This window comes from Myotis myotis, unplaced genomic scaffold (assembly GCF_014108235.1).
Source record: "Myotis myotis isolate mMyoMyo1 unplaced genomic scaffold, mMyoMyo1.p scaffold_m19_p_6, whole genome shotgun sequence".
Lineage (NCBI taxonomy): Eukaryota > Metazoa > Chordata > Mammalia > Chiroptera > Vespertilionidae > Myotis > Myotis myotis.
In genome coordinates, this window is record NW_023416368.1 from 98,495,839 (window position 1) to 98,516,379 (window position 20,541).

Consider the following 20,541-nt stretch of genomic DNA (forward strand, 5'->3'; position numbering starts at 1 on the left):
ACTGGCTGAACCTCCCACAGCACCTGGGTTGGCTCAGCAGTTGAGGGGCAGTGCCCCAGGCTGTCCTGGGCAGCTGGCATTCCAGGTGGGCCAAACACGTGCACACGGGCAGCAGGACTATACAGAGCTCAGGGTCTCGGCTGGAATGAGGCCAGGAGGGGCCTGGATGTAAGTGGTCTGAAGGCCAGGCTGGGGGACTCAGCTCCTTTGTACAGAGAACCACCAGTGGTATAGGGAGCCCCCATGTCCAGGGGAGAGATGGTGATATTCTGATCAGCAAGATCCCTGTGGGATGCTGGTGGGTAAGAGGGGAGCAGGGAGAACCATAAGGAAGCAGGCTCGGGGCTCATGGCAGGAGTGTCATGGGCCTGGAAGGAGGGGCTGGATCCTCCAGAGTGTCTACGAGGACTGGAGAGGAGGAGGATGCCAGGACCACTTTTCAGCAATCACGGCAGGCCCGCGTGAGCCCTCGGGCTGGGGGTGGGAGGAGTGATGCTGCTGGGCTAAGGGAGGCACAAGCAGGAGGCCCTGCTCCTCCCTGCCCAATGGCCCTCCTGCCCAACATGCTTGAGCTGACCCCTGTTTCATCTTCTCCAGGTGGCGATCACTGCCCTCTGCCATTTATCTCCCACTGAGAGGAGGCCCCAGCCCCCTCCTGGAGTGTTCCTGACTCTAGCCCTGGCTGGGCTCTTGCTGACCAAGGAGTGCCCAGGGCCGAGGAAGGGCGGGCTCTCCAGCAGGAGAAGGGAGGCCACTCGGTCACCTGCCCAGGATGGTCATGGCCTCGCCCTCGTCGCTGCAGTCCAGCAGCTTCTTCATGTTGGCATCCAGGATGGCCAAGGCCAGCTGCAGGACCACCTTGATGCCCTCGTAGAAGAAGCAGTCGACAATGACCACAGCGCTCTCGAAGGGCATGACGCTGAGGAAGAGGGTGAGGAACCAGGAGAGCGAGATGCTGGCGATTACCCCGAGGTCTTGCATCTTCTCAGAGAGCTGGGGCAGGAAGTCTCTCGTGAGCTCTTCGAAGATTCCTTGGTCCACCAGGGCCCCTAGTGAGAGCACGCAGAAGTGGACGGTGGCCCGCGTGGAATCCAGGGCCTAAGGGGCAGGAAGCCCAGGGGTCCCTGGCCAGCTCCGCCTATTCAGCTGCAAAGTGGAGCGCCACATGCAGGCAGGCCCTGGTTGTCTCACCAGATTTCCTGTGGACGCCCCAGGAGTGGCTGGCAGGAGGAGATGTTACACATTTGGTGGTTTAAAATAATTATTTCTTCCATTATACTGGGGATTTTTTTCTGGGACAGTAACAGTGATCTTGGTGGCTTCTGTGTGTACCTGCCTTGAAGCTGATGAACAGATATGATTCTAAAGGACCCCGAGAGTAGAGACCCCTGAAACGAATCTTGAAAGAGCAGACATACTTTTGTACATCACAGAACACATTGGCAAGTGCACTTCCACTGCTAACACAGAACCCCTGCTGAGGCCGTGAGAGCTGGGCTGGGTAAGAGGTGCACGGTGTACTGTACACTCTAGTTGTGAGGCTGGAAATTGTCCACAATAAAAAAGCTTAAGAAGAGTTAGATGTTTCGGAATTTAGGCACCAGCTGACTCTGACCCACCACCAGTATGTAAGGCCTGCTCTTCCTGCAGCCATCCCAGGGGTCCACAGGCAGTCTGCCTGGACGGCCAGGGCTGCCTGCATGGCTCTCCACTTGGCAGCGTCACGGTTTGTCCAGTGGGGACAGGGGCTGTCTTCAGCCTGCAGCCTCCGAGGGCTCCCGTGTAGGACATGCCGGGCAGGGAGCCAGCCCAGGGAGGCCTCACCCTGCAGCCACCAGCCGGCAGGCACTCACCCACCACCCTGGTGTTGTAGTAGTCGGGCAGCATTCGCTCGCAGAGGGCCACCAGCAGCCAGAAGGCCTCCTCCTCGCTGCCATAGAGCAGGAGCACAGAGGTGACGATGTTCATGGCCTGTGGGCACAGAGATGGTGAAGGAGGCTCCGGAGCTGGACACCAAGGAAAACTGTCAATTCCCCCAAAGGGTTTGGCACTACAATCAAGTTTGGCGACAACAAACCATCCCACTGGGCTATGTATAATTTGTCAAAAAGTAATTTGCAGGAAATCAACTTGACAAAAACAGTCAGCTACGTCCCTCAAATTGGGCAGCAGGCACTTGGAAAACTGAGAAGGCAGATATGAGCGCGTGGCACTTCTTGAGTGGCATCCGGTGTCTGAGGTGTGTGAGCACAGGTGGACGTGTAAGTGAGCTGTGTGCGAGGCTCTATGGCTACAGGGAGACTATGGCAAGACTGGGACCCGCACAGCACTTCAGTGGTGACATCTTAGCTTAAAAATTACTTAAAGCTCGCATACCGGCTTCCCGTGCACTGGTGAGATTCGTGCAGAACACTGGCCCTACAGAAAGTGATTTGGGGGGAGTTGGCCTGTTTTTCTGAAGCCCAGGAGCAAGCTATGGGAAACAGGAAGCCATCTGACCTGACCAGAAAAACGCCCGCTAGATTTACAATCAAACCTGCCAGAAATGCAAATCAAAGCTTCAGTGAGATGACACCTCACCCCATGAGGATGGCTGTTACCAAAAACACAGACAATAACAAGGGTTGGTGAGGATGAGGAGAAACTGGAAGCCTTGTGCATTGCTGGTGGGAATGTAAATGGTGTAACTTCTGTGGAAAATGCTATGGCAATTCCTAAAACATTTAAATATAGAATCATTATATGACTGGCACTTCTACTTCTGGGTATATAAACAACATAACTAGAAGCAGGGACTGGAACAGATACTGTGTACTCCGTTCATAGCAGCATATTCACAACAGCCAAAGATGAAGGAAGCCAAGTGTCCATCCTTAGATGACTGGATTAACAAAGTGTGTTCTAAAAAGGCAGGAAACGCTAACACAAGCTACGACATGAATGAACCTCGAGGATACTATGCTAATGAAATAAGCCAGACACAAAAGGACAAATACTCTCTGAGTCCACTTATCCGAGGTTCCTCGAGGAGTCAGGTTCACAGAGACAGAAAGAACAGTGGTTGCCAGGGGTAGCTAGGGGAATTGCTGAAAGAGTTCTGGCAATGGATGGTAGTGAAGGCTGCACAGATATACTTAATGCCATAGGGCAGTGATGGCAAACCTATGACACGTGTGTCACCTCTGACTCATTTTTTTGGTTGATTTTTCTTTGTTAAATGGCATTTAAATATATAAAATAAATATAAAAAATATGTCTTTGTTTAACTATGGTTGCAAATATAAAAAAATTTCTATATGTGACACGGCACCAGAGTTAAGTTAGGGTTTTTCAAAATGCTGACACGCCGAGCTCAAAAGGTTCCCATCACTGGCATAGAGTGTACACTTAAGAATGAATGGTGGAATATGCTGAAGAAGGAGAAACTAAGATGGCGGCATAGATAAACACCGGGAAATTTCTGCTTCCCACAACAATCGATAAATGCATCAGAAACACAAGGTGGACATCATCCAGAACTACAGGAGGGCTGGCTGAGTGTAAATTCTACAACTAGAAGGAAAGAAAAGCACACTGCGAGCGGGAGGAGCTGCGGAGGTGGCGTGCAGAGGTACGGGGGCTCGCGCGCGCGGAAAGGGTCTGGCACCTGAGGACGCGGCTGTCTTTTTGAATCCGGAGGGAGACACAAGCTCCCGACGGCTCTGAAATCCGGTTCCGGGAAGTCTCTGGGGACCCAGGGCTCATACGGGGAAATACTGGACTGTCTGGCAGCGGGCGAGCTTGAGAGCGGCTTTCCCTCAGAGGTGCTTGCAGCCGTTGCCGGGACACTGGGACTCGCGACTCCTTAGGGCAGGGCTGAGGCTCCGCCATAGCTGCTTTCTCAGCCCTTTGATTCCTTGAGACCCCGCCCCACCCAGGCTGCGGCAGAGGCTTTTGCATATGAATGCCCCGGCCATTTGCAACCTGTAATTACCTAACCGCAGCCGGGCCAGATAGACTCAGAGCTTCCAAGAGAAGGCCCAGGCCCCACAGCGGCTTGCATTGCTACACAGCTGAGCATCATCAGGGCAGCTGATTCTCGCTGCCAATTGCCCTGGAGGTCAATTCCTCCCAGTGATCCTACAACAACCAAGGCATAGCTACAACAAGACTGTGCACAAAGCCCACGAGGGGGTGCACCAAGAGTGTCCACCTCAGGTAACTGGGGAGGCTGAGCTACTGGGCCCTACAGGACACCTAGCACACAAAGCCACTCTATCAACACAGGGAAGCAACCAAAATGCGGAGACAAAGAAACAGGTCACAAATGGCAGAAATGGAGGAAAGCAAACGATTGGATATAGAGTTTAAGGCCACGGTTATAAGGTTTTTCAAGAATTTTATGGAAACCGCCGATAAATTTAATGAATCCCTCAATAAGTATAGGGAGACCATGGAGGACATGAAAAAGGACCAACTAGAAATTAAGCATACACTGACTGAAATAAAGAATAATTTACAGAGATCCAGCAGCAGAAAAGAGGATCCCAAGAATCAAGTCAAAGATTTGAAATACAAAGAAACAAAAAATACCCAACCAAAAAAGAAAAGAGATTCCAAAAATATGAAGATAGTGTAAGGAACCTCTGGGACAACTTCAAGCGTACCAACATCAGAATTATAGGGGTACCAGAAGGAGAGAGAGGGCAAGATATTGAAAACCTTTTTGAAGAAATAATGACAGAAAACTTCCCCTACCTGGTGAAAGAAATGGACTTACAAGTCCAGGAAGCGCAGAGAACCCCAAACAAAAGGAATCCAAGGAGGACCACACCAAGACACATCATAATTAAAATGCCAAGAGCAAAAGATAAAGAGAGAATCTTAAAAGCAGCAAGAGAAAGACAGTCAGTTACCTACAAGGGAGTACCCATACGACTGTCAGCTGATTTCTCAACAGAAACCATGCAGGCCAGAAGAGAGTGGCAAGAAATATTCAAAGTGATGAATAGCAAGAACCTGCAACCAAGATTACTTTATCCAGCAAAGCTATCATTCAGAATAGAAGGTCAGATAAAGAGCTTCACGGATAAGAAAAAGCTAAAGGAGTTCATCACCACCAAACCAGCATTATATGAAATGCTGAAAGGTATTCTTTAAGAAGAGGAAGAAGAAAAAGGAACTCTTACCATTTGCCACAGCATGGATGGAACTTGAGAGCGGATAAATACCACAGGATCTCACTCATTTGTGGAATATAATGAACAACATAAGCTGATGAACAAGGACTGATCCAGAGACGGAGAGGCATTGATTGGACTGTCGGGACTTGGAGGGAAGGTAGGGGAGGGTGGGGGTGGGGGGGGGTACGGGGGAAAGATCAACCAAAGGACTTATATGCAAGCATATAGGCCTAACCAATGGACATGGACAACGGGGGGGTGAGGGCATGAGCGGGGGTGGAGGGCGTGGGGGGTAGAGGGTAACGTGGGGACAAGGACACATATGTAATATCTTAATCAATAAAAATATATTAAAAAAAAAAAAAAAGAAAAAGAAAAAAAAAAAAAAAAGAATGAATGGTGAAGGCGTTAAGTTTTATTATGTGTTTTTATCACACACAAAAAATAATCAAATGACTCCAGGACCTATACCAGAAGCACATAGAAGGTAACAATATATAGCATGGGGATGAGATGAGCAATTGTTTTTAATTACACCTTGGAACGGCACCCTTGAAGTTATGATGTGAGGCCATCACTCAGGCCCAGGGCCATGGGGACCTGCTCCCATGAGCCTCGGGTGGGTGATGCTCTCTGGGTCCCTGATAAGCCCCTTACCTGGCAGTAGCCGATGGTAGGGTTTCGGAAAGCATAGGCAGTCAGCACCCGCCGAAGCGCGGCGATCCCGAGCTCGTTCTGGAAGGCAGGGTGCTCGGGCATGGAGCGGTGGAGGTCTCGCTCAATCTCCTCCGTGGCCAGGCTGTACCTCCCTGTGGACTTCTCCACCAGCTCCGAGTAGTAGCCAGGGTGAGTCACCATCTCATTCCAGGCCCCTGTGGAGACACGGCTGGCGCTGTCTCCTCCCCTCCTGGGGCTTCAGGGCAGTGACAGGCAGTTTGGAGACGACAATGGACCACAGAGAAGTGGAACTTTGGGATCAGTCATGTGGTGGGAGGCAAAGGTCCCCTCGTGACTGCTCCTTGGGGGCACCCCACCCAAGTTCCAATGGCTGATACCCCTCCTCCTGAAACTGTCCAAGTGGCCAAGGGTGTGCATGTGGTCAGAGTCTGTCCCAGGGAAAGGAGGCCAGGGGGGCTACTCGAGTCCCACTGCAGGTGGAGGGGTGTCAGCCGGCGACAGCGCCCCGCCCCGCCGTCTGCTCCCCGGGACTCCGCTCCTGGTGTGGGCCCGAACCAGGCCACTCACAGTGGAGTCCCATTTCCACCCTGTGAAGGTCAGGCAGCTCCTGCCTGGCCAGCTCAGGAGCCAGCTGGGGGTTGGCAGGGCAGCTCACCAGAGAAGAGGAGCCAGAGCTCCCCACGGAGGCCCTCGGGAATGCCCTTCAGCACCAGGTCCCGGGTCTTGGCCGTGCGGTACATGCACACACCGCGCCCGTATTCAGAGAAGTGGATGTTCCATAACTCCTCCTTCATCTTCTCCTTGGCCTGGGGGAAAGGCAATGAGGAGCTACGTGTGACCCAAGTTGCTCTCCTACCTTCCTTCTCCATCTGGCACGCTGACCGCCACCTCAGGTTTCCAAGGGCTCACAGTACATGCCCCCAGCTCACGCTGCACTGAGCACAGCACCAACCTCAGGCAGCAGGCACATGGGCCTCCCTGCAGAGGCCTGGGGCCCATAGGGACGACTGCCTGTGATAGGCACAGAATCACAGGCTGGCCCTGCCCCCCCGCCCCCCCCCCACGTGGGCCTGGCATGGCAATGGAGCCCCGCTCTGGGCTTACCCCTTTGGCCCCCAGGTCCTCCACTGGCGCGTTTCTCCGGAAGAGCTTGAGCAGGCCCTGGGAAGCAGTGGGCGCCTCCTGCGCGAGGGAGCTCTGGCAGCCACCACAGGGTGAGCCGGGGCTGGCGGGCTGCTCTGGTGCCTCCTGAGGAGCTGGAGAAGACTGGAAAGTACAACAGAGGGCGACACTGAGCCTGCAGGCCTCCCAGGTGCACGCAGTCACTGCCCGAAGGGGGCAGCACGGGGTGGGCACACCTGGTCTGGACCAGCAGGAGCCTACGCTTCGGCCTGGTCCCACCGCCTCGCCAAACTCCTACACTGTCCTCCTTCACCAGGCCCACCCACGCCGGCTGGCTTCTCACTGGAGGGTTCTGGCCCATCCTGTGAGGCCTGCTCAGTGAGGTCAGGGCCAGGAGAGAAGAAACTCTGAGGAGCCGCTCGTGTACCCCAGGGACCTGCCTGCAGTGCTGAGCTCCCAGGGACACTATCCTTATTCCAGCCTCTGGGCTGCAGACCCAGCGGGCCCCAGAGATGGCTGATGGTGGCATCTGCCATGACTGTTCCCGGGCCCCTGGCCACAGGGATCAGCTCAGGTTGGGACTGCCAGGAAAGAGCACTGGGGACCCCATGGAGCACGCACCGAGCCATGCAGGAACGTGGCGCAGAGCCTGGCCCCAGCGCAGGCCCAAGCCTGACAGCCTTTTCAGAGCGACGGGTCCCTCCTGCAGGTGCCTCCACGACTGTCTGCTGAGTGAGGGAAGGCGGCCTTCCTCAGGCTGCCCGTCCACTGCACTCCCGGGGCTCTGGGGCAAAGATTGTTCACAGACCTAGAACTGGATGTAAGGAAGGGGTCCTCGCCTGTGGATTATCTCTACTTCGGGCTACCTCCCCGCAGGGTAACCTGTATTAGGGGAGGCCCCGCCCCAGTGCAGGAGCCTGGGAATCTGCTTTCCCATTGCACAGATAGCCAACGGCAAGAGAAATGAACCCTGTGGGCTTTGGGAACCTACGGGGAATGCACATAGGGATGGCAGAAGGGGGGCACCAGGAACACAGGTCTGCAAGGAAGCCCTGAACCTCAGGGTTCTTCCCTGGCTTTCTGGAACCGAGCCTCCGGCCCTCCATGCTCATAGAGCAAGTAGGTAAGTTCCTAGCCCTGACTCCTCCCCTCCCCCCAAGGAGAAGGTCTCCTCAGGGAAGCACTGGCATCCTAGCCCCTTTAGGCACAGTGTGGGTGATGCCCGACACCTGCCTTTGCCCCTTGCTCTCCAGACTATATTCTGCCTGTGGGCACCTGACTTCCAGGCAAGCTTGCCACTGTGGGCAATGGCCTGTGCAGGGAGCTTGTCCTCTGGCCCAGGGATCAGGTGGTCTAGAGCCACTGCCCTCTCTGGTTCTCCCCTCAGCTCCTGCCCTGAGTGCCCACCGACAGAAACAGTGCTGCTCTTGGGTGGACACTGGTCACTGGCTCCCTGGAATCCACTTCCACTTCCGCCAGCAGCAGTTTCCCGTCTTCACATGGGCACATCTCTCTCCACTCTTGGACCCACGCTTTGTGGGTTCTGCTGAGACCTGGGGTGATGACCCCACACTAATTAATTAGCATTTCTACTCATAGCCTCAGGGAACTTGGGGTGCTGTGTCACCCAGTGGCCACCAGGACGTGCAGTGGTGACTCTACAGGGAACATGAGGATGAGCCAAGGAGGATGCAGGGGCTTCTGCCATTCTGGTACCACCCAGCCTGGGGATGGTACTGCTGGCAGGAAACCACGTTCAGTGGACAGAAGCCACCTTTGATGACAGGTGGCCACTGCATGGCCTTCTCGGCTTCGTGGGCCAGTGGCTCCCTCTGCCAGCTCCAGTCTGGGCTGGGCTTCTGCCCTTGCGTCCTCCCGTCACCTCTGATCCCACCAGCCACCGCACCACACTCCCCCTTTTCTATGTCCCCTGCATGGGGACTCTCCACGTTAAACCCATCAAACTCTACTCTTTCTTTTTTTTTTTTTTTTTTTTAAAAATATATTTTATTGAGTTTTTACAGAGAGGAAGGGAGAGATAGAGAGATAGAAACATCGATCAGCTGCCTCCTGCACACTCCCCACTGGGGATGTGCCCGCAACCCAGGCACATGCCCTTGACCGGAATTGAACCCGGGACCCTTCAGTCCGCAGGCCGACGCTCTATCCACTGAGCCAAACCGGTTTTGGCAAACTCTACTCTTTCAATATGCACAGCATAGTGTAAGTCCATGGTACCACAGTAGAGCAGTTTTTATTATTATTATTATTATTATTATTATTATTATTAAATATATTTTATTGATATTTTACAGAGAGGAAGAGAGAGGGATAGAGAGTTAGAAACATCCATGAGAGAGAAACATCGATCAGCTGCCTCCTGCACACCCCCTACTGGGGATGTGCCCGCAACCAAGGTGCATGCCCTTGACCGGAATCGAACCCGGGACCCTTGAGTCCGCAGGCTGACGCTCCATGCACTGAGCCAAACCGGTCAGGGCAGTAGAGCAGTTTTTAATAAAAACTTTAAAAAGGAGAAAAAGACAAGCCTGCTAGCTCATATCCACAGCCCACCCCTCTGCCCTAGCTGGCGTTCTGAAATGGATTTGGGGCCACTAAATACTTTTTCATGACAAACTGCTAGAATCCAGGGGAAGGGCCTAGTCCAGACCGAGAGTGTCCTGGTGCAGAGCTTCGTTGGGTGTTTTTGCGATTCTCGGTGGCGAGCGCCACCCTAGCTTCTCCCTCTGCCCTCAGCTCGTTAGCGGATTCTGCATGCAGTTCTGTTTACTAGTCCTTATCTGTCAATGAGCCTGAGGAATCTGCTCCCAGTTTCATGGGCTGTTTCTCAGAGTCACTTGCTGAGGGTTCTGTTCAGTGAGGCATCACTTTTGGGGGGAGGGAGCTATTTTTTGGTTATTTCTGAACTCCAGGCCCTTAGGGCTTTTCCTCTCCCCTCCCTGGCCCCAGCACAGCTGTGATGCTGTGTCTATGCAGAATAATGGTCCCCCCCCCCCCCGCGGTGCTTGGACCCCCACCACTGTAGTCAGGGGTGTGGCAATGCCTTTTCTCCTGGTTTTGTTGAAGATGCTGTCTGTGCACTTTTGCTTTTACTCTTTAAAAAAAAAATTATTGATTTTTTACAGAGGAAGGGAGAGGGATAGAGAGTTAGAAACTTCAATGAGAGAGAAACATCGATGAGCTGCCTCCTGCACCTCCCCCCCCCCCCCCCCCCCACTGGGGAGGCGCCTGCAACCAAGGTACATGCCCTTGACCGGAACAGAACCTGGGACCTTTCAGTCCGCAGGCCGAGGCTCTATTCACCGAGCCAAACTGGTCAGGGCTGAACAACTCTTATCAAGGCCACCAGGACCTCTCTTTGCCATCTCCAGTGGTCAATTCTCCTTATCCTTGACCTCAAACATCTTATGTCCAAAACGGAATTCTTCCAAACCTGCTCTTCCTGCATCGTCCCCTGTCACTGAATGCGGTCTGTTCCCTGAGCTGCCCTGGGCAAAGCCAGTGTCATCTTTGGCCCCTTTCTGTCTCTTAAACCCCACATCTGACCCATCAGTCCTTAGAACTGCCTTCAAAATATACCGTTATACATTAACTCCAAACAATCCCAAAGGAAAATAAGAAAATTTCATTTACAATAGCACCAAAAAGAAAAAAAATATTTAGAATACACTTAACCCTGGAGGTGAAAGGCATACACTGACAAGGAAAAGACACTGATGAGAGAAATGAAAGAAGACACAAAGTGGAAAGACATACGGTGTCCATAGACTGGAAAACCTTAAGACTGTGAAGACATCAGCACTACCAAAGGGATCTACAGATTCAGTGCAACCCCTATAAAAAACCAAATAACTTTTCTGCAGAAATAGAAAAATATTTTCTCAAATTCATATGGAAACTCAAGGGATCCCAAATAGCCAAAAACATCTCGGAAAAAGAATAAAGTTGGAGATCTCAGACTTCCTGATTTAAAAATTTACTGTAAAGCTACAGCAGTTAAAACAGTATGGCACTGGCATAGAGACAGACATATAGACCAATAGAATAGAACTGAGAGTTCAAAAATGAACCATCACATTTACGGTCAAATGATTTCAACAAGGGTGCCAAGACCATTCAATGTGGAAGGAATAGTTTTTACAACAAATGGTGCTGAAAAACTTGGATATCACACACAAAATGATGAAGTTGGAGCCTTACCTCACATTATACACAAAGACTAACTCAAAATGGAGCAAACACCTAAATACAAGAGCTTAAATTATAAAACTTTTAAAATAAAACAGAGGAAAAGCTTCATGACATTGAAATGACAATTATTTCTTGGAGGTGACATTAAAAGCACAAGTAATAAAAGAAAAATTGGTAAACTGAACTATATTAAAATTAAAAACTTATCTGCATCAAAGGACACAATTATCAGAATGAGAAGGCAACCCATAGAATGGGAGGACACATTTGAAAACCATATGTCGATAAGAGTCTAATATCTGCAATATATAATGAAGTTCTGCCCTGACCGGTTTGGCTCAGTGGATAGAGCATCAGCCTGCGGACTGAAGGGTCCCAGGTTCGATTCCAGTCAAGGGCATGTACCTTGGTTGAGGGCACATCCCCAGTGGGGGGTGTGCAGGAGGCAGCTGATCGATGTTTCTCTCTCATCGATATTTCTAACTCGCTATCCCTCTCCCTTCCTCTCTGTAAAAAGTCAATAAAATATTTTTTTAAAAAAAGAAGTTCTAACCCTCAACAACGAAATCAAATAACCCAATTAAAAAAATACCTGATGCCAACCTGGCTCAGTGGTTGAGTGTTGACTTATGAACCTAGAGGTCATGGTTTGATTCCTGGTCAGGGCACATGCCTGGGTTGCAGGCTCGATCCCCAGTACAGCATGAGAGAATCATTGATGTTTCTATCTCTCTCTCTTTCCCTTCCTCTCTGAAATCAATAAAGATATATATATAAAAAAAATAGGCAAAGGACCTGAATAGACATTTTTCAAAAGAGGATATACAAATGGCCAATAAGACATGAAAAGATGCTCAACATCACTAATCATTGGGAAATGTAAATCGAAACCAATGAGATACCACATCACACCCATTAGAATGGTTATTGTAAACAAAACAAAACAAAAAACAACAACAAAAAACACCCACCAAGCATTGGCATGGATCAGGAGAAACTGGACCCTTTTACACTACTGGTAGGAATGTACATTGGTGCAACTAATGTGGAAGACCATATGATAATGCCTCAAAATAGTAAACATTGAATTACTATTTGATCCAGCAATTCTACTTCTGGGAAGTTCTCCAAAATAACTACATGTAGGGTCTTGAAGAGTAATGAGTAGAAATTTTTATATCCATGTTCATAGGACCATTGTTCACAACAGCCAAAAGGTGGAAGCAACTCGTGTCCATCAAAAGATGAATGAATACATATCTTTTTTTAAAAAAATATATATTTTATTGATTTTTTACAGAGAAGAAGGGATAGGGATAGAGAGTTAGAAACATCGATGAGAGAGATCGATCAGCTGCCTCCTGCATGCCCCCCAGTGGGGATGTGCCCGCAACCAAGGCACATGCCCTTGACCGGAATCGAACCCGGGACCCCTGAGTCCGCAGGCAGACGCTCTATCCACTGAGCCAAACCGGTTCGGCGTCATATCTTTTTTTTTTTTTTTTTTTAATATATTTTATTGATTTTTTTACAGAGAGGAAGGGAGAGGGATAGAGAGATAGAAACACCAATGAGAGAGAAACATTGATCAGCTGCCTCCTGCACACCCCCAACTGGGGATGTGCCCGCAACCAAGGTACATGCCCTTGACTGGAATCGAACCTGGGACCCTTCAGTCCGCAGGCCAATGCTCTATCCACTGAGCCAAACTGGTTAGGGCATATCTTTTTTTAAAAATTAAATTTACTGCCTGGCTGGTGTGGCTCAGTGGTTGAATGTCAACCTATGAACCAGGGGGTCACAGTTCGATTCTGGTCAGGGTAGATGCCTGGGCTGTGGGTTCAATCCTCAGTAGGGGTCTGCAGGAGGCAGCTAATCAATGATTCTCTCATCATTGATGTTTCTATCTCTCTCTCCCTCTACCTTCCTCTCTGAAATCAATAAAAAAGATATATTAAAACAATCATATCAAGCCCTGGCAGGTGTGGCTCAGTGGATGGAGCGTCAGCCTACGGACTGAAGGGTCCCGGGTTCGATTCCGGTCAAGGGCATGTACCTTGGTTGCGGGCACATCCCCAGTGGGGGGTGTGCAGGAGGCAGTTGATCGATGTTTCTCTCTCGTCGATGTTTCTAACTCTCTATCCCTCTCCCTTCCTCTCTGTAAAAAATCAATAAAATATATTAAAAAAAAAAAAAACAAAAAAACCCAAAAAAAACAATCATATCAAAATTACAACTAAAATACAGGACAACAATCATTCACAACCACCTGAAAGCTGGCTGAATGGAAGTCCTACAACTAGAGAAATAAAGAAGAAAGCACATTGAGACTGGTAGGAGGGGCAGAGACGCAGAATGGGCTGGTCCGACACCCACATGCACCATTTTTCTAATCAGAGGGAGATTGTCTTTGTGGAAGCTGGCTGTGAAGACCAATGGGACCCAGCCCCACACCAGACCCCAGCCCAGGGTTCCATAGCTGGGAAGAGAAGTCCCCACAACTATCGGCTGTAAAAACCAGTGGGGACTGTGGCTGAGTAACATGGAGGCTGCTGAAGACCCAGGTGTTCCTTTTAAAGGGCTGGTGCACGAACTTACTTGGACTCCCAGTACCAGGTGGCTTTGAGGGAACCCAGACACATACAGGGAGGAACTAGATTGTCTGGCATTGGGGCAGGAACTCGGGGGTGGCTTTCTCCCAGACAGGAGTCCTCACAGGGGTCACTGTTCCAGTGCTGGGACCTCCCCTGTCACAGGGCTTACTGGCAGCCATATCTGAGCCTCCATCAGCCTGGAGCACACTGTTTGCTCCACCCTGATGATTTCCTGAAATCCCGCCCCATCCAATTTGCAGCCCCAACCAAGGTGTTTATAGCAGCTTTTCTAAATGCATGGTCAGTCCTGGCTCAGGCTTTGCTAAAATCTCTCAAACAAGCTGCAGCTGGTGACAGTGTGCCCCAAACCTATCAATAAAAGGCCCAAGATCTGGCACTACCACCAGCCTGCCTTGCTTCATAGCTGGGCCTCACCTGGGCACCTCCAACCCCAATACAAATAGCAAATAGCAGCCATCTGCAGATCTCTCTGTAGCTCCTGAAGGGTGGCCCCAGGTAGTGGTTGAGTTTGCACCTCGCTGGAGGCCCTAGAGTCAGTACACATGATAGGTAGCTTCAGCCCATAGCAGATTACAACTCTTCACATCCACAAGTGACACACTCAAGAGGCAGACTCAGTGAGCACCAAAGCCCCACTGAAACAAGTCCTGCTCCATAGGGGTGTCTCCTGGACAGAAGGTCTCCCACTATAGTCACAGCTGGTCCTCACAGCCAATTGGACTGGAGGTCAACTCCTCCCAGAGATGCCAATAGCAATCAAAGCTCAACTACAGGACTGTGCACACAGCCCAAACAGGGGTGCAGCTAGAGTGCCCAGCTCAGGTGACTGGGGAGGCTAAGCCACTGGACACCTACTAAACAAGGCCACTCTAAACAAGGCCACTAAGAGACAAAGCAGTTCTACCTAATACATAGAAACAGACACAGGAAATCAGCCAAAATGCTGAGACAAAGAAACATGTCACAAATGAAAGAAATGGGAACAAGCAAACTACTGGATACAGAGTTCAAAACCATGGTTATAAGGTTACTCAAGGGATTTAACAAGACTTTAAAGGATCTTAGTGAGAATGCCAAAGACCTGAAAAAGGACCAGTCAGAAATTAAGCATATACTAACTGAAATAAAGAATAATTTTACAAGGATTCAATAGTAAAGTAGCAGATTCTGAGAGTCAAATCAATGATCTGGAATGTGAGGAAGTAAAAAAACCACCCAATCAGAAGAGCAAAAAGAATCTAAAAAATGAAGACAGTGTAAGGAACCTCTGCGACAACTTCAAGCATACCAACATTTGCATATGGGGGTGCCAGAAGGAGGAGAGAGAGGCAAGATATTTAAAATCTATTTGAAGAAATAATGACAGAAAACTTCCCTACCTGGAGAAAGAAATAGACTTACAAGTCCAGGAAGCACAGAGTCCCAAACAAGAGGAACCCAAAGAGGCCCACACCAAGACACATCATAATTAAAATGCCAAGAATTAAAGACAAAGAGAGAATCTTAAAAGCAATAAGAGAAAAGCAATTAGTTACCTACAAGGGAGCACCCATATGACTGTCTGCTGATTTCTCAACAGAAACTTTGCAGGCCAGAAGGGAGTGAGAAGAAATATTCAAAGTGATGAATAGCAAGGACCTGCAACCAAGATTATTCTACCCAGCAAAGCTCTCATTTAGAATTGAGGGTCAGATAAAGAGCTTCACAGACAAGAAAAAGCTAAAGGAGTTCATCACCACCAACCTAGTATTACATAAAATGTTGAAGGGTATTCTTTAAGAAGAGGAAGAAGGAAAGAAGAAGATGATGAAGAAGAGATTAAAAATATGAACAATAAAATGGCACTAAATACATATCTATCAAAATTGAATCTAAAAATCAAAATAAACAAGAAATCTAATGAACAAAATAAACTGGTGAATAAAATAGAATCAGAGGCATGGGAGCATGGAACAGACTGACGAAACTCAGAGGAAAGGGTGATGAGGGGCAGAGCATGGGAAGGGATTAACCAAAGATCTTACCTATGGACACAGACAGTAGAGTGGTGAAGGCCGGGAGTGGGGTGGGAACCGGGAAGAGGGGGCAGTGGGGGGAAAAAAGGAGGATATCTGTAATACTCTCAACATAAAGGTTTAATTTTTTTTTTTAAAAAAGCGTAAATGGTTTGCAGTTCTCCCCAACCAGAGGGTAAATAGCTTAAATCACCCTACTCAGGGAGACAGATAACAAAAATTCCATTAGTGCCATCTGCCAAACACACTAAAAAAAAAAAAAATTGTATCACTGGGGTGACATTGGTTATATCGGTTTCAGGTACACAACTCTACGATACATCATCTGTATACTGTACTGTGTTTACCACCACGAATTAAGTCTCCTTCCATCACCATTTATCCCCCTCTTTACCCTCGTCTACTCCCCCCACCCCCTTCCCTCTGGCAGTCACCATGCTGTTGTCTGTGTTTATGAGTCCTTTGTTTTCTGTGTTCAATCCCTTCACCCTTTTCACACAGCCCCCAGCCCCCACCCCTGACAGATGTCAGTCTGTTATCTGTATCCATGAGTCCGTTTCCACTTTATTTTGTTCATTAGATTCCACATATAAGTGAAATCATATGGTACTTGGCTTATTTCATTTAGCATAATACTCTCCAGGTCCATCCATGCTGTCGCAAAAGGTAAGATTTCCTTCTTTTATTTTATAGCCACTCATCTACTGATGGGCACTTGGGCTGTTTCCAAATCTTGGTTATTGTAAATAACACTGCAATGAACATAGGGGTGCACATATTCTTTCAAATTAGTGTTTTAGGTTTCTTCGAATAAATACCCAGAAGTGGAATTGTTGAATCATATGGTAGTTCTATTTTTAATTTTTTGAGGAACATCCATAATTCTCCACAGTGGCTGCACCAATCTATATTCCCACCAACAGTGCACAAGGGTTCCCTTTTTTCTTTGTAAAAAAAGTGTTTTTATTGATTTTAGAGAGAGAGGAAGGGAGAAGGAGAAAGAGACAGAAACATCTATGAGAGAGAAACATCAACATCCATTGGCTGCTGCCTGCACACCCTCCAATGGGGACTGAGCCCACAATCAAACCAGTGACTTGGTACATGGGTCGACATTCAACCACTGGGTCACACTGGTTGGGCCCCCTTTTCCCATATCCTCACCCACACTTGTTGTTTGCTGATTTATTGATGATAGCCATTCTGAAAGGTGTGAGATGAGATCTCATTTGGTTTTAATTTGCATTTCTCTGATGACTAGTGACGCCATAAGGTTTCACTTATATGTGGAATCTAAAAAACAAAATAAATGAACAACCAAAACAGAAACAAACTCATAAATAGAGCAAATTGATGGGTTGCCAGGTGGGTCAAAATGGTGAAGGGATAAAGAAGTAAAAATTGGGCCTGGCTGGTGTGACTCAGTGGTTGAGTGTTGACCTATGGACCAGGAGGTCTCCGTTTGGTATTTACAAAGCAGTCATGTGGATGTAAAGTACAGCATAGGGAATATAGTCAGTAATATTATAATAACTATGTATTGTGCCAGGTGGGTACCAGACTTATCAGGGGGATCACTTTGTAAATTATACAAATGCCTAACCACTAGGCTGTATACTTGAAACTAATATAAAATATTGAATGTCAACTGTAATTGAAAATAAAAATTAATTTTAAAAAATGGATAAAAAACTGAATGGATAAACAAAATGACATATATATATATATATATATATATATATATATATAATGGAATGTTATGCTAGGTGAAATAAACCAATCACAAAAGAATAAATACCGTATGATTCCCCTTATATGAGGTACATAGAATAATCAAGTTCACAGAGAGAGAAAGAATAATGTCGTTACCGGGGGCTGGGGTAATGAGGAGTCAGTGTTAAATGAGAATGGGTACAGAGATTCAGTTTTTCTTTCCTCCCTCCCCGCCTCCCTCCCTCCCTCCCTCCCTCCCTCCCTCCCTCCCTCCCTCCCTTCCTTCCTCCTTTCTTTCTTTCTATTTTAATTTTTTTTGTTTATCTTTGCCTGAGGATATCTTTCCATTGATTTTTAGGGAGAATGGAAGAGTGAGGGAGAAAGACAGAGCGAAACATCGATGTGAGAGAAACACATCGATTGGTCGCCTCCAGCACGAGCCCTGACCAGGGCCTGGGTTGGGGAGGAGCCTGCAACTGAGGTACGTGCCCCTGACTGGAATTGAACCCTGGACCCTTGCAGGCCGATGCTTTATCCACTGAGCCAAACCAGCCAGGGCAGATTCAGTTTTTCAAAATGAAAAATATTCTGTGGGTGGATGTTGGCGATGGTTGCACATTAGTGTGAATATACTTCATGTCACTGAAATGTACAATTTAAAATGGTTAAGGTAGCCCAGCCAGTGTTGCTCAGTGGTTGAGTGTCAACCTGTAAACCAGGAGGTTTGATCCCCAGTCAGGGCACATGCCCAGGTTGCGGGCTTGATCCCTAGTAGGGGGTGTGCAAGAGGCAGCTGATCAATGATTCGCCATCATTGATGTTTGTATCTCTCTCTCCCTTTCCTTTCCTCTCCGAAATCAATAAAAAGGTATATTTAAAAAAATGGTTAAGCTTGTAAATTTTATGTGTATTTTACCACAGTAAAAAATATGTATCCTGAATCTGACCACTTCCCACCAACTTCACCGGTACCACCCTTAACCAAGGCTCTTCACCTTGTGTCCTGATTCCTGTCAGAGCCTTCCAGCTCGTCTCAGCTTCTATTCTTGCCACTCTCTAGTCAAGCATTGCCCAAGAGAAATATCATGATAGCCCATATATAATTTAAAATTTTCTAGTTAAAAAACATTAAAAAACAATAAATTGGAATGGTTGGGTGCAGGCCAGAAGGGGTCAATGGGGAAAAATAGGGGAAATCTGCAATACTTTCAAAAATAAAGATAAATAAAAAAACAACAAATTGGTGAGATATATTTTATTTAATACAATATAGCCAAAATATTACCATTTCAACATGGAATATAAAAATTATAGATATCTTACATTCTCATTTTCATACTAAATCTTCAATGTCTGGTGTGTAGTTTATGCTTCAGCACATTTCAATTTGGACTAACTGCATTTCAGTGCCAACAGCCACATGTGGCTGCTGTGACAGCTGTGCCTATAAGCATTCTCAACACGACGGTCAGAGTAATTCTATTAAAACATAAACAGATTGTGTCCCTCTTTTTGACAAAACTCTCCAACAGCTTCTCTTCTCACTCAGAGTCAAAGCTAAAGTGCCTGTGAGGCCCCTGTGCTGGCTTCACGTGCTCCAGCTTCCTGCTTCCTCTCTCTCTCACTCCTCCACTGGTCTCCGCTAGTTTTAGGAGCTTTGCCCAGCTGTCTGGCCTCTAGACTGGCTTCTCTTCTTTTAGTTTCCTGCTCAAATGCCACCTGACCCCCACTATCCCCTGGCACTCCTAATCCCTTTTTATCCTGATTTATTTTTATCGATGGCCCTTATCACCACCTAACACTCTGGGTGCTTATTTGCTTACTGTCTCTCTCACTAGAATATGAGCTCTAAGAGGACATGAATTCGTCTACTCTGTTCATTCTCTATTCCTGGTGCCTAGAATAGCACTCGGTACCTATGAGGAATGCAGTAAAAACGAGCTGGATGAATGAATGGTGAGCTCGGAAGGGGCCATGGGGTCTGCTCACTCTGGCCATCAGGCCCTATCATGAGTGGTGCTGGACCTCATGAAGGCAGCTCAGAATCCCTGCTCACGTCCCTTTCACCCACCCAACCTTAGTCAGATCAAGCCCAACCTCCTCTAAGAAACCTTTCTTAATGTCTCTACTGGACACTGATTCTGCCGGGCCCCTCCCACCCTCAATAACTCACTGAGCATCGATTACAGGGGTGGAAAATATACAGGCCTCCATGGGACGGCCCAGGCGGGCTCTGGCTAGCTGCGGGCACATGCTGCCGCCAGCTCCAGTGCCCCTCAGTGGGAATGTGGCCTGTAATGGCAGGGCTGCTGATCTAATGGACTCTTGTCACCAGGAAGTGCGTAATTTCAGAAAGACCAACAGCACATACAGCCTGTCACACCAGGAAGCAAGGAAACAATCAAACATGGCTATGGTTATGTCCAAAGAACATAAGCCAAATTGAATAAGCTTCCTCTGGGCACAGATGGACTTAGGGTAATTTCTGTCATGGATTGAAACACATCAAGTTGCTTAAATCTGCAAGTTCATAATTATACTAAAAACTAAACATAAAAAACAAACTGATCACATTTAGAGGATATTAGACGAACAACTCATTATTATTTTTTAATTGTTGTTAATCCTTACCCGAAGATTTGTCTATTGATTTTTAGAGAGAGTGGAAGGAAGGGAGGAAGGAGGGGGGCTTGGAAGGGGGGGAGAGAGACTGAGAGAGAGAGAACACTGCTGTGAGGGAGACACATCGACTGGTGGCCTCCTTCACACACCCCGACGGGCTGGGGACCAAACCTGCGACTCAGGTACATGTCCTTGACTGACTGGGAATTGAACCTGTGACCCTTCGGCTCATGGGTCCACAGTCAAAACCACTGAGCAACACCAGCCAGAGTCCAACTCATCATTTTATCTTATTTTTAAAATAAGTTTTTATTGATTTTGGAGAGAGAGCCAGGGAGAGACAGAAACATCAAAGAGAGAAAAACATCATCGATTGGCTGCCTCCTGCACACCCCTCCTGGG

At 48.1% G+C, this 20,541-nt stretch overlaps 1 protein-coding gene across 5 annotated transcripts in view; it reads right to left on the minus strand.

Annotated features, from left to right (window-relative positions):
* Positions 1-20,541, minus strand: part of TBC1D9B (TBC1 domain family member 9B) — a 52,890-nt gene that overhangs the window by 9,846 nt on the left and 22,503 nt on the right. For all 5 annotated transcript variants that reach the window (XM_036312770.1, XM_036312769.1, XM_036312772.1 and 2 more), the window contains 5 exons: positions 6,945-7,106; positions 6,496-6,646; positions 5,820-6,034; positions 1,854-1,971; positions 764-1,049 (listed from right to left, as the gene is read on the minus strand). In XM_036312770.1, coding sequence (XP_036168663.1) covers positions 764-1,049; positions 1,854-1,971; positions 5,820-6,034; positions 6,496-6,646; positions 6,945-7,106 — 932 coding nt within the window. The remainder of the gene's footprint in view (positions 1-763; positions 1,050-1,853; positions 1,972-5,819; positions 6,035-6,495; positions 6,647-6,944; positions 7,107-20,541) is intronic.